Source organism: Rissa tridactyla, chromosome 2, assembly GCF_028500815.1.
Source record: "Rissa tridactyla isolate bRisTri1 chromosome 2, bRisTri1.patW.cur.20221130, whole genome shotgun sequence".
NCBI lineage: Eukaryota > Metazoa > Chordata > Aves > Charadriiformes > Laridae > Rissa > Rissa tridactyla.
This window is the reverse complement of record NC_071467.1, coordinates 137,584,647-137,597,646: the sequence shown is the minus strand read 5'-3', so window position 1 is coordinate 137,597,646 and position 13,000 is coordinate 137,584,647. Positions and strand designations below refer to the sequence as shown.

Here is a 13,000-nt window from a genome sequence, read left to right as displayed (position 1 = left end):
CCTAGTCCTTGTGCCTGCTCTGCCTTACAGGGAGCAGAATCCCAAACTCCAGATGAGTGTCCTTATTCCCACAATATATTGCCATGTGCCTTACAGCAGCCTTCCAGTACATAAAGGGGGCCCACAGGAAAGATGGGGAGGGACATTTTATCAGAGAGTGTAGTGATAGGATGAGGGGTAGCGGTTTTAAATTGAAAGAGGGTAGATTTAGATAAGATATTAGGAAGAAATTCTTCACTGTGAGGGTGGCGAGGCACTGGAACAGGTTGCCCAGAGAAGCTGTGGATGCCCCATCCCTGAAGGTGTTCAAGGCCAGGCTGGATGGGGCTTTGAGCAACCTGGTGTAGTGGGAGGTGTCCCTGCCCAGGGCAGGGGGGCTGGAACTAGATGATCTTTAAGGTCCCTTCCAACCCAGTTCCATGACTCTATGATATAACCATTGTGACTTCAATGAATGAATGTGAATTCTCTTTGTCTGACTCTCTAGTTAGCAACTCCATTAACTGCCGCCTTTTTTTATCAGATTGTGCTTCTAAGGCTAAAGCATGTCAGATGCCTGGAAGCATTTCTGTTTTCGGTGAGAACTTCTGTTAACATGACACAATCCCTTTAAAATGCAGACACGCACTCAGCAAATTTGATAAGCCCTGAGATGAATTTAGATGCACAAAGATGGTGAAGCAGTCTAATCCTTCCTACAGAAGATAATGTTTAAACAAATTTATTTCATTCAACGGAACACCTGGGCAAGATTATTTAATATAGTTTTTGCATTTAATTATCTCCACTAAAGGGGCACTTGCCATATTTCCAAATCTGATTATTTTCTTTCATATTAATTATATTGAGATCCTCAAAGGAAACCTGGAGAGAAATAATAAAAAAAAAGGGCTCTTAATTAACCTGAGCCACCAGAAGTCATCTTTTGGAATAGGGAAGCTGGGGTATGGGACTGAAAATAAATAGTACTTTAAAAATCAGACTCTCTACATGAATAATGAAGAATAGCTGTGAAAACCTGAAAAGGGTTCTGTATGAATGCATTGTTGCTAGGCATTAATATCAGAAAGGCACACTTACACATTAAACCAGAGAAAAGACAAAAATAGAAAAATAATTCTGCGAAGAACTCAATATGATCAAAATTATTGGCAGAAGTCAAGGAAGTGTAAAATTATGATATACCCAGAGAACAATACAGCCCAGAGTCAGCCTCTCAGTTCTTTTCTTCTCTTCTTTTGCTCTTACGGGGCTGGCATAAACAAAGCTATTCCTTTTGGGACGAATTTATTCCTCAATATATTTCTGGCAAGCAATCTTACCAAGAGTGCTCTCACTGCACAATCCAATTACCCTTGTACTCGCAAGAGGGAATACTGTATATGAAAATAGGAGACCCTCTTCTCCCCACCACAACTGGAATGGCAAAAAAAAAAAAAAATAGGGTTTGGATGTTTTTTTTCTAGATAGCAAATTTACAGGCTATGGCAACTTATGCACGAGTAATTGGACCACTGGTTTTTTTTGCAGAATCAGTACTACATGAAAGGATATTTGCAACATGGGTTTGCACGGGATGAATCTAATTGTATCTATGTACCATCTAAAAGTTTCTTCGGTTGCCTAGGTACAAGCAAGAGGGGAATTGTGCCCGTTTTGGGCAATTATTTAGTATTGCACTTCTAGGCTTCTTTTGTTTAATCATTTAACATGTTACTTTGCTCTTTGAAAGACTAGATACTGTCTCGCAAACATCACATTACATGTCTTAATCTTTTCAAGAAGCCAGACAGCACCTCATACAATCAGTAACAGATTTGCCTTGTATTTTACTCCCTCTGGGAACTGTATGTTCCACGCTCTGTAGGTGTGAAAAGGGATCAAAGCCACTTTTCCAGCAAAAGTACTTTTGCCTTTTATTCCATCAAGCAATTACACAAATATTAATTTCCAGTCAAAGTGAATTCAGCTACAGACCATATTACTGCTTCATCTAGGTGACAAATTAAGCTGGTTTATGCCACTGCAAAACTAATTCAAAGTCAGAACTCACTGTTGAAGACAAAGTTGTTGTTTGTTTCCTTAGTTTTTCAAAAGGCATGAGGTTTATTTCACTTTTCTGTAGAAGCTTTACATAGGTGTTTATACTATCCTTTGATCACTATTGGTCAATCAAACTCACCTGACAAACTTCCCTTGAGCTCAATTGTGGCATTGAAAGTGTGTGCCTTCTCTGGGAAACACTTAAAATCATAGAATGGTTAGAGTTGGAAGGGACATTAAAGATCACCTAGTTCCAGCCCCCCTGCCATGTGCAGGGACACCTCCCACCAGACCAGGCTGCAAAAAGCCCCATCCAGCCTGGCCTTGAACACTTCCAGGGATGGGGCATCCACAGCTCCTCTGGGCAACCTGTTCCAGTGCCTCACCATCCTCACGGGAAAGAATTTCTTCCTAATATCTAATCTAAATCTGCCCTTTTTCAGTTTAAAATCATTACCCCTTGTCCTATCACTACACCCCCTGGTAAAGAGTCCCTCTCCACCTCTTCTGTAGGCCCCCTTTAAGCACTGGAAGACATGCTTGTGAGAGACAGGAAAGAATGGGGCGAGAGGAAATGTTTTCTGATCACCTACGTTTGCATTCTTACAACCGAAGACATTTTCACACCTGACCTGGAATATATGGCTATTTTATTTGTCATGGAATGGTATTCAAGCCATTCCCAGATGGGAATGGCTGGATGAGGTGGCAGCATGGAACTCATTCTTCCCGCTTTCCCATCTGCCAAGTGGCAGTGAGTTCGGTATGTCTCTCTCGAATCACCCTTAAATGTCAGTGTGGTGATATTCACGTTTCATGGTGACTTTAAAGATGAAGGTGAATAGAAACTAGAGATTCAGAGGGCAGTGAAGAGGAAGGGAGGGAGGTCAGTCAGATGGCAAACGCAGTGCCATCCTGGAAACGGGTGGCAGGGCCACCGAACGGCATGGCCCGCTGCCGGCCTCCGTGCGAAGGCGGGCTCCGTGGCCTGCGTAGGGATCAGCCCCGGTACCTGCCGGCCCCGTGGCTGCCAGTCTGCCGGCGGTGGGCTCGGGGCCAGGGACCCCCCGGGCCCGCTTTCCCTCACCCACCGCCGCCAGGCCCCGCGGGCGCCCCCGGCCGACCGACGGAAGCACGCTGCCGGCAGCCCCGGCCCTGCCCCGCTGCCCCTCACCGGCACCCGGGTGGGGCTTCCACCCGCCCTGGCGGGCCGCGGGGGGCGGCTAGGCTAGGCGAGGCGGGGGGGAGGCCGGCGCTGAAGCGGGGGTGAGGAGGAGGAGGAGTGGTAAAGAACGGCGAGGGGAGAAGCGAGGGGGGCGTGAAGGAGCGGGGGGTGAAAGGGAGTGAGCGGAGAGGAGGCGGCCGCGGGGAGCGGACCGAGCTGCCCGAGCCAGCGGCTGCCGGGCGGGCGAGGCGCCCGGGCCATGGCGCGGCGGGACGGCGGCGGCCGGGCTTTGCCCCGCCTGCTGCTCTGGCTGGCGCTGTGGGGGCTGCGGGGCGGCCCCGGGGCCGGCGCTCTGCTCGCCGGCGGGGCGGCCCTGCCCTTCGCCGCGGGCCCGCCGGCGGCCTGCAGCCCGCGCTGTCAGCACGGCGGGCTCTGCCTGGCCAACGGCACCTGCCTCTGCTCCAAGGGCTACGAGGGCGAGCGCTGCCAGCACGGTAACGGCCCGGCCTCGCACCGCGGCGGGGGGAGGGTGCCGGTGCGGGTGGCGGCGGGGTCCCGTCGGCGGGGAGTCGCCACAGCCCGCGGCCGTGGGGACGTGCGTGGTGGTCCTTGGGGACGTGGCTTGGCCTGGACACGGCTGGGTGTGGGTGTGAGCCCTGGGAGCTGCCGGCCTGCCTGCAAGGCATCCCTCCGGGAAGGTGTGAGGAGCTCGGGTCTGGGTACGGTGAGAGGCGGCGGTGGTCAGGTGCTGGGGAGGACACAGACAAGGTGGGGTGGAAGAAGAGGGGTAGAGACACCCGTTTTCTGGTGAGGCGAGGCAATGACAGCCAACTGATAGAGCACAACCAAGAGCCAGCTCCTCTATGAGGACGCTCACGTAGGTGAGTAGACCCGGCCGATGGAAATGGCTGTGTGGTCGGTAGGTTGCGTTCTACCATTTGCACATTAGGTAGACATCCACTGACTGGATAGGCTTCTGCATCTGCTTCCTTCTATCATTTTCTCTGTGCATGTTTCAATACTTGCCTGAGTAAGGAAAGGTGCTTTTCGAGGTTGGACAGCTTTCAGAACCTGATGCACAGAATCATTCGTACATCCCATTTCCATGGTGGGAGGCATAAAGCTGGGGTGAACTGAAGTTTGTTCCTGTTGGTTTCCCCTTGGAGACAAAGTATCTTTGAAACTGTCACCAGTATGCAAAAGTATACGCTGGCAAGAAGAGTTTCAGTTTAAACCCTGTTTAATATAACAAGCCCAATTTCTAATTCCTTTCTTCAAAAGTTTTAACTACAGAGCATTGGGGCTAATAATTGCTAAAAAACACTATCAGGAGAAGTTCTTTTGCCTTACATCTTGTCCTGCGTGAAGAGGTAATATAGTTTGTACGGTAGTTGTTTTATTTCTCAATTTCCTTCATCTAAAATGTGTTCTTTTTTATTTTTTTTTTTAAACTCTGAAATGTGATGCTGAAAACTTCATTCAGGACCGTAATCATTCATGGAACATTGTTTTATTTAGAAGCTAAGGCTAGCAGGTGGTGACAAATGATGTGCAGCTAATGCGCTGCATATTGGGGATGAATAACTCTGCAGTTTGCACTGTTACAAACAACTCTTGGACCCTAGGGTTTAGAGAAGGTGTGAACGATTGTCAGAGATGCATATCCATTTTTGAACCAGAGAGGTGAACTGTCTGGTATTGTTAAAGGAACCACTGAATGCTAGCTCTGATAAGGTCATCAATACAGAAAAAAAGTTGGATAAATGAAGCTTCATCTCTTGTTCTGTCAAGAAAACTCACTGAGATAAGTTAACTTTTTTCTTCTTTGTGCAAGTAGTATCGAATTTAAGTATTAAATCTTCACGTCAGGGCTGCTTTCTGACTCTGTGTACGTGACTTCACAGTGAAATTCAGATATCACTGCCAGTATCTTCTAGCATAAATAGGTAAAGTAAACTTTATAAGACTATGTGAAATAACACAGAAATAGAGGTTTTCTTAAATTGACAGCTCTTATATGGCATTTCCAATGTGCCGAGTGCTGAATGGTCCTTTCACATGTGTCTGTGTCCTTTATTTGCATGCAAATACTCATTCTACAGATACTAACGTGAAAAATCGTCTAATCTTCAGTTGGTTTGCTTATGAGTGCAATGAGCATCTGAGGGCAAAATCAGTGTGGTGTTATTCACTGCTCATCTTTTCCCTTTTCTTCCCTCTGTTTCAGACTTCTCACCCATCCAGTCAAAGGATAAAGCAATATGATGTAGAGAACTCCTCTCACACCTGCAGTTAATTCAGATGAGACTCTCTGAAACACATGGGTTTCTAAAATCTGTGTGTGAATAAACAAATGTCTTCTCAGACACCAGGACTGATTCAAGAATGATTTATGAGTAGCAAGGAGAGCTATGTGATAAGTAATTTATTTTCAATCTGACTGGATTTACACAGAATTTTGCAAAATTAACATTTTTATTTGTGCCTTATCCAACTTGTCCAAGCTGTCAGCATTGAAAAAGTTGCAGGGTCTGTGATGATCATAGATGCTTTTCTCCCAACAGATAATTACAGTTATGACAAACAAACAGTTGCATTTATCTCAGGTGATTTCTAAACAAACACTGTACACTTCAGAAAGGTTTCTGAGAGGCAAACTGAGGCAAAAAAAAAAAAGGATGGAGGAGAAGAAAGTGCTGACTTATTTCTGGAGACATTTTAGAGAATAGGTGTGATGAAACAAGCACGTAGTTTTTCTGGAGAGATATGTAGGAATCCAGTAAAGAGTTAAGTATGATGTTACATCTTAAGAATCAGAAGGTGCCACTGAAGCTGCAGAATTTTTTATTAAGTCATTTCTTCTTATCACCTCTTTTCTCACCTGTCATTTCATGACTTCAATTATCAAAAGCTTCTTTGGCAGTCCAGCTGTGTTCCTTTGTTCCTTTTCAGTATGGCACTCTCTTCTCTCTATTCTGTCTAGGGTCCAAAAGCTTCCTTAGTTTTGAGTGTTTAAAAGCTTAAAATGGTGGAGTGCTCTCTGTTCAGGGAAACTATTTCACCTGATTGGCAGTGTGGGATGGTAGGGCAGATATATCTTAGGAAATGTGAAGGCAAACTGAGTGCTCAGAGACTAAAATAAAGCAATTTTTTTTTATGTGCTTAAGTAGTAATTTTGATAAGCTTTACCAGTATTTATCCAAGATTGGTTTGTTATCTGTCTTACAGCCACGTGTTATCCAAAATGCAAAAATGGTGGGGAGTGCCTCAGACCTGGAAAATGCAGATGTCCACCTGGCTATGGAGGTAGATACTGTCATAAAGGTGAGTAAAACCCAAACAAGTGGTAGTTTGGAAAGACAAGAAGTTTGAAAACATACAAAATTAATTTGGACCTCCTCGAGTCCAGGATCTAATGCACTTGAAATAATGACCTTAATTCCTTAGATCTCTGACCTTACTGTCAAAAAATGTACGGCCTAGAGGATCTGGGTGCTTGCAGGAGAAGGGGGTGGAGTATATGTACTGAAATGTGTTGGGAGAATCTGAGAGAATTTTGTCCCTTGTAAAATACCTTCTTTATGTGTTATGTAAATATTCTGTTTAGCTCTATAACAGACTCTTTCTAAATAGTTCAACGAGCTGACTTGTATAGACACATGTTTCTATAGTAGGTGGCTGAAACTTTTGTGTAGTATTTGCAAGATGTAATATTGAGGGTAAGTCACTAAAGATGTGCATGGCAATGTATTGTTGATAGGTGACGGGAGATGACAGAGATGAGGAGTAGCAAAGACCAGTTTTTATGGTTTTGTGAAGCCTATTGACTATATGCATGGATTGGAAAAGGCAATCCAAAAAAACATTGTTATGAACTGATTAGACTACTTATGATAAATTGAGTTCTGGGATAAAAGGGGAAGCAAACTTGAAATAGTTTGAGGGGAAAATGGTATTCCCAGAGACTGAAGGAAAAAAAAGCGGTTTTCCTTTCAGAGGAGAAGTCTGAAACTGGCACTTAAAAAGTTCTAAAAGTTCTTTTTGCATAGATGCTGATAAATTAGTCAGGCAGTCATCACTGTGCTGAGAACTTAATAAGCATTCTGTCTGACTGTGGTCACAGCAGCTAGCAACACCTCACAGGATTCTCAATTTATGTTTGATGTTTATTCTGTGGGCATTTTCTTTATTTCCTTCAAATGTGAAATAGCTACAGGAGTTTACTTGGAGCGTAGCCTCGTTGGTACTTGGGGAAGGACCTTGGCTATCTTCTGCAGCTCTCTGGAGTCTTCTTGTTGGGTTGTCTGGGGTGGGGTTTGTTTGGGTTTTTTTGTTGTTTAATTTTTTAATAAAGCTGTATTTGGTATTTTGTGAAGAAAGCATGGTCCTAGTGTACCTAACATAGTAACGTATGTCTAAGTTTGCAGAAGTTTGAACTGTAGCTCTGGTATGTTGACTGAAGGGGAATTCAACTGCCAGTGATAATAATTTTATATCAAAATTGTTAACATTGTAGAGGAATAAGAAAGAGGAGGAAGTGTCTTCTAATGAAGATCTGTATAACACAGTGCTGCTATGTAATGCGTTGGGAAATAACTATTCATTTTAAGTAGACATAACAGTCTTGACAGCAATGAGGTAAACTGGAGCATGGTCAGCATCATTTTCCAGCAATAAGATTTTTTAAAAAAAATTTCTTAAAAGCCAACTGAAAGTGTAGGTTTGTGGGGTCTGTACAGAAGAGGGAACTTGACCTTCTCAGAAGAGCCTGAATTAGAAGTAAGGTGAGAAGTACTGCTTAAATAGGCAAAGCAGAGTGAGGGTTCAGTTTATGCTAATAACTACAAGTCTAGAATTGTGTTTGTATCTGGCTAAAAGTCCTACTTGTATTCATTATCATGTTATCCCTGTAAGGCAAGGGACAGCCTTGTGTTCACCTTTAAGGGGCAGTACTGTGGCATATGGAGCTTGGATATACAAAACTGCATTGCGGCGCAATGTGCTGTTACAGAATCACACAGAATCACGGAATGGTTGAGGTTGGAAGGGATCTCTGGAGGTCATCTTGTCCAACCCCCTGCTCAAGAAGGGACACCTAGAGCCAGTTGCCAAGGTCCATGTCCAGATAGCTTTTGAGCGTCTCCAAGGATGGAGACTTCACAACTTCCCTGGGTAACCTGTGCCAGTGCTTGGTCACCCTCACAGTGAAGCCCTGCTGACTATTTCTGATGATTCTCTTGTCCTTAATGTGCCTAGAAATGGTTTCCAGGATCAAGTGTTCCATTACCTTACCAGGGATTGAGGTGACGCCGACCAGCCTATAGTTCCCTGGGTCCTCCTTGCTCTTCTTAGAAGATTGGATTGACATTTGCTTTCCTCCAGTCTTCAGGCACTTCTCCCACTTATCGCAATCAATCGAATACAATCAATATTAAATACGTTAACTTATGCTGTGTGCCAAAGAAATATGCAAACAAGCTTTGAAGAGCTTTTCTAGCTGTGCTGGAGTTGACTTGCATGTCCTTGCATGTTCAGCATTTGTGCCAAAAATCTGTTAGCTGAACTCGTGCCCAAAATTTGCAGTAGAACAGAGATTTGGACTTTTTGGTACCAAGTATCAAGCAGACATCCTTATAATGAGGGATATCCTCATTATATCCCTCATTATATATATAAGGATATAAGATATCCATATAATGAGGGATAGTTGTTTCTCTTCAAATCAGTGAAGGTGTTGTGTATGTTTACATTCATGCTTGTGAAAGGATGTGCTTGATTGTGCAGAACAGTAATTATGCCGTATTTCAAAGACGGTCCACACCACAGTTGATACCAATCATATGTCGTGGCACAAATAATGCTTTATTAATGAGGCCTTCAGGGCTTTGACATGTAGAACAATTCTGGAATGAGGAGGCTGACTTAGATAGTTGGTGTTTGGGAAGGCACCACTCGACTATAGTCATTTGCCAAAGTAATATCCCTATCTCTTCTTCCTCCTCTTATGTGTAGGTCATATCAGATAAAGAAATAAGTGAATCCTTGACCACATGTTATTGACTTATCAGCTGTGATTTGGCAAGATTGATAAGAATGTGCCTGTTAGGAGTTACTGTGGTGTAGCTGATGAGCAGTGGTGTAGCTGATGCACAGCTGGTTCACAGTTGGGGAGGGGAGGAGCTGTGCCGTAGCGATAACCGTGTTTGTTTGTTGGTACTCTCAGGCTAAAAGCTCAACAAGCTTTTAAGCACATGCTTAGTTTTAACTGCATTTTGAGCTGGCATTTGCAGACGTGGTTGTGTCATACACATTCGCTCCTTATAGAACTGTGCCTTGCTCTGAATAGTTGAAATTTCAGTCTTTGCAGATGTGATAAAACAAGCAGTTGATGATAGACCAGCTGTTTAAAGATAATTAGTTGAAGCCCTATGCTGCTTTTGAAATGCTCTGTGTATGCTGTTCTTCTGCAGTAAGCTGTGAAGGAGGCTGTCAAAATGGTGGCGAATGCATCTCTGTCAATGGAGTTGTGAAGTGCCTTTGTGCTTCTGGCTGGACAGGATCAAGATGCCAAGAAGGTGGGTATCTACATTCATGTGCTTTTTTTGTACCACGGGTGACTTGAATGCTAAAAGTCTCTAGGGCCTCTAAACAAGTCCTGATGGCAGCCTGATGAGAGGGCACTAGAAATAAAAATAATGTACTAGACTCGTCACTGGAGCAGTCTCGGTTGTTTATCCCTGCATTCTTGAGAAGAGAATTCTTACTCATTTGGTTTGTACAAAAAGCAGTATACAACCCACAAACCAAATTAAACCCTGTCTTTCTCCTCGGAGAAAAGTTTGAAGGAACTGTTCTCTCAGTTAAGATGCCTGTATTACTTTGCTATTAAATGAGGATAATAAGGTGACATTATCATGGCATGGGTCATTCACAGTACCTTGCGTATTTACATAATGAAAATATTTATATTTATTAAAAATATAACTGCAGTAACAAAAACATTTTAAAATGATTAAGAGGCTAACTATGGAAATGTCATTGCATTACTATTGAAATAAAGGACCTGCATTATTACTACATACTCAGAGAAAATAGTGTCAATTTTGCATTAAAGTGTACATCTATTAACATTTAAACTAAAATTCTTAACACAGTACTATGTATTTTTTTCCATTTACGTGGTCCTGGAAATGCCTTTAGAGTTATACCAGTTGATTATCTGGCCTGGAAGAAGATGTGTTTTGCCATTTTGATTTGTATCATCCTGAATCCTTCATTCTGTCAGAATTCTTTTATATCAGTTTTATAAATCCTGCTGACTTACCCATTCTTTTCTTCTAGCAATTTGTCCTCAAGGTTGTCGGAATAATGGAGCTTGTGTGGCTCCCGGGATTTGTAGCTGTCCAGCTGGATGGGTTGGTGGAGCATGTCACTTAGGTAAATGACTTCTGACGTTTTTCGTTTATCCTTTTCTGTACTTGTTTGATTTACCAATATAGTGTTCAAATCTTCAGTGCCTAACAAAGCTGCTAGGAAAGTATCTTGGAATAGTAAACGAGAGCTGCTTCTGCATGCTGGGGATCTTACAAGTATGCATAAGGAATAGTTAGCTTTTTAATTTGGTCAGAAAGACAGAACTTTTCCACCTTAAGTAAATTCAGATTCAGATTTTGGTTGTCACCAAATTCATTACTTAGTATGTTTTGTCAGTATTTCTGAAATTCTTTCTATAAGCCGAGACCCCAGTATAAAAGAACTGAAAATGGCTGTTACAGAAACACTATCAGTACTGATGTGGGTTAGAAGCTTCGTTAAATTTTATGGACATGGAAAACTGAAACTTGCTTCTCACTTTGCGGCTGTCACCAGAATTAACTCTAGGTGCTCTTAAAAGAGTAAGAGGAAGCCATCTGTAATCTGAGTTAGTACTGACTGACATTCTTGCTGAACAACCACTTGCATTTTCCCAAATTTTGATTCACAAAAGCAGATGGTGATTATAAAGACTTTAACCTACCCTTCTCTGGCGGGGCCTTGTATGCTCGTAACAGCACTGCCCTGATGCTAAAAGCAAGAATCCTGAGATTGTCAAAAGGAAAGTTTTTCCGTTTGCTTTCTGGGAAACAGAGAAACTCATTTAAGCATTGCTGTTGAATTCAATATCGTAGGTGCAAGGTCTCCGTATTAATTTCTCTGCATCTGAAATTTTTGTGTGGCTGTGGGAATCCAGTTCAGGTAGTGTTAGTTCTTCTGCAATATATTTAGTCAAAGAAACATTAATAAATAATACTTTATCATTCCCATTTGAACAGCAAAATGCTTATCCTTTGTATTCAGCAGTGTATCGAGATAGAGGGTGATATTAAAAGGTAAGAATGGGAGATGCAAAGAACTTACAAAATGTATAGCTCCGTTCCCTGCACCAGGGAATGTAGAAGTGTTCAAGTCCTTAATGTGAAACTGTTCCTGAACTAACTAGATCTGTATCCAGTTTGACTTCTGTTGGTACAGATGCTCAAAAGCAAACCACAGCCCCTGGCTTGTTACCTGAACTGGTGTGTAGCTAGGGGACAACTGAAGCTGTGCCTGCTCAGTCCTCCGCTGCCCTTCTTTTGGGGGAGGGGGAGAACAGAAGGGCAGCGTGTGAGCATCATCGAGTATGTGGCAACTGTTTCCTCATGGATGTGGATCCAAGAACCGGCTTGAATAAATTTCAGTAGGAATTTTTATTGTTCTCTCGCTATCGTGAAGGCATCCATCTCAAAAATAGCCTGTGCCTTAAAGAACAATAGAAATGATAGTATTTTAAAGGGGGAATGGAGCATAAGTAAGACTAGACGTACTGTGGCTGTTTTCCAGTGAAGGCCATGATGCCATAAATTGAGAGGCATTGCTTTTCAGTTCTTCCATTATGCTTTTATTTATACTGTCCCAGTGCGATCACCAGGGAACAATTCTGCTAGCACAGGGAGACAAAGAAGAAAAATGATCCTGTGTTGTGCTGCAGACATACTATGTATCTGGTGTCTCATTTCAGCTGTATGTAAACTACCTTGTCAACATGGAGGAAAATGCATAGCTCCAAACGTGTGCAGATGTCGACTGCCGTACTCTGGCCTGCAGTGTACAAAGAAAAGGAAGGAATGAAGAAAATCCAGTAAAGTTGAGCTGTGTTTTCTTCATGTAACTCTTAGTACAGAGATGAAGTCTGCAGCAGTGGGAGGACCTTAAAACAAAACGTGGTAACCAATTAATTTCAGATAACTTTTTGTCTTCAGTATATTAAGTAAGTGCTTTTCTGTATGAAAGAAAATTATAGCTGACTGTAACAAAACTGTTATAAGTATCCAAGTGTGTGTAGTGTATGGCACATGTTTTCTTCTGTTCTCATTTTTCTTCTAAGCAGAAGTATTATGTCTTGGTTGATACAGCTGACCTTGAAATAAAATTTACTCTTCAAATAAAGCACTTCAGATCTGTGCTCTTCTTTTTGATTTTTCCCCCCTTTGACTATAATTATTGCATTATATTAATGATGTGTTTTTAAAAAGCACATGAAATAAAACGTCCTTAATTCAGATCATCAGAAGTGGGTGTTAGTTCAAGTATAATTTACCTTCCATAAGATTACACAGTTACAAGAGGAAACTTGCAGAGTTTGCATCTTTCTGGAACATCAGCAAAGTGCAAAGCATCTTATTAAAATCCTGGTTATCGCTTTATGTGTGCTTCCTGCCCCTCCCCCCCCAATCAAATTTGGATCTTGATTAGTTAAGCAGTATTAAAAAAAAC

At 42.6% G+C, this 13,000-nt stretch overlaps 1 protein-coding gene across 1 annotated transcript; it reads left to right on the top strand.

Annotated features, from left to right (window-relative positions):
• Nucleotides 1-3,467: 3,467 nt before the first annotated feature.
• Nucleotides 3,468-12,638, top strand: LOC128905844 (von Willebrand factor D and EGF domain-containing protein-like). Its single transcript, XM_054192419.1, has 5 exons — nucleotides 3,468-3,702; nucleotides 6,437-6,532; nucleotides 9,679-9,783; nucleotides 10,550-10,645; nucleotides 12,246-12,638. Exons 1-5 carry the CDS (start codon nucleotides 3,468-3,470, stop codon nucleotides 12,353-12,355), a joined length of 642 nt encoding a protein of 213 aa, XP_054048394.1. The 3' UTR covers nucleotides 12,356-12,638.
• The last annotated feature ends 362 nt before the right edge of the window (nucleotides 12,639-13,000 follow it).

What these genes read in the sequence shown, in the direction of transcription:
- LOC128905844 (XM_054192419.1), top strand. Translation starts at nt 3,468, where the DNA reads ATGGCGCGGCGGGACGGCGGCGGCCGGGCTTTGCCCCGCCTGCTGCTC. An exon ending in AGGATCAAGATGCCAAGAAG is followed by an intron (nt 9,784 to 10,549) that starts GTGGGTATCTAC and finishes CTTTTCTTCTAG; the next exon opens with CAATTTGTCCTCAAGGTTGT. An exon ending in TGGTGGAGCATGTCACTTAG is followed by an intron (nt 10,646 to 12,245) that starts GTAAATGACTTC and finishes GTCTCATTTCAG; the next exon opens with CTGTATGTAAACTACCTTGT.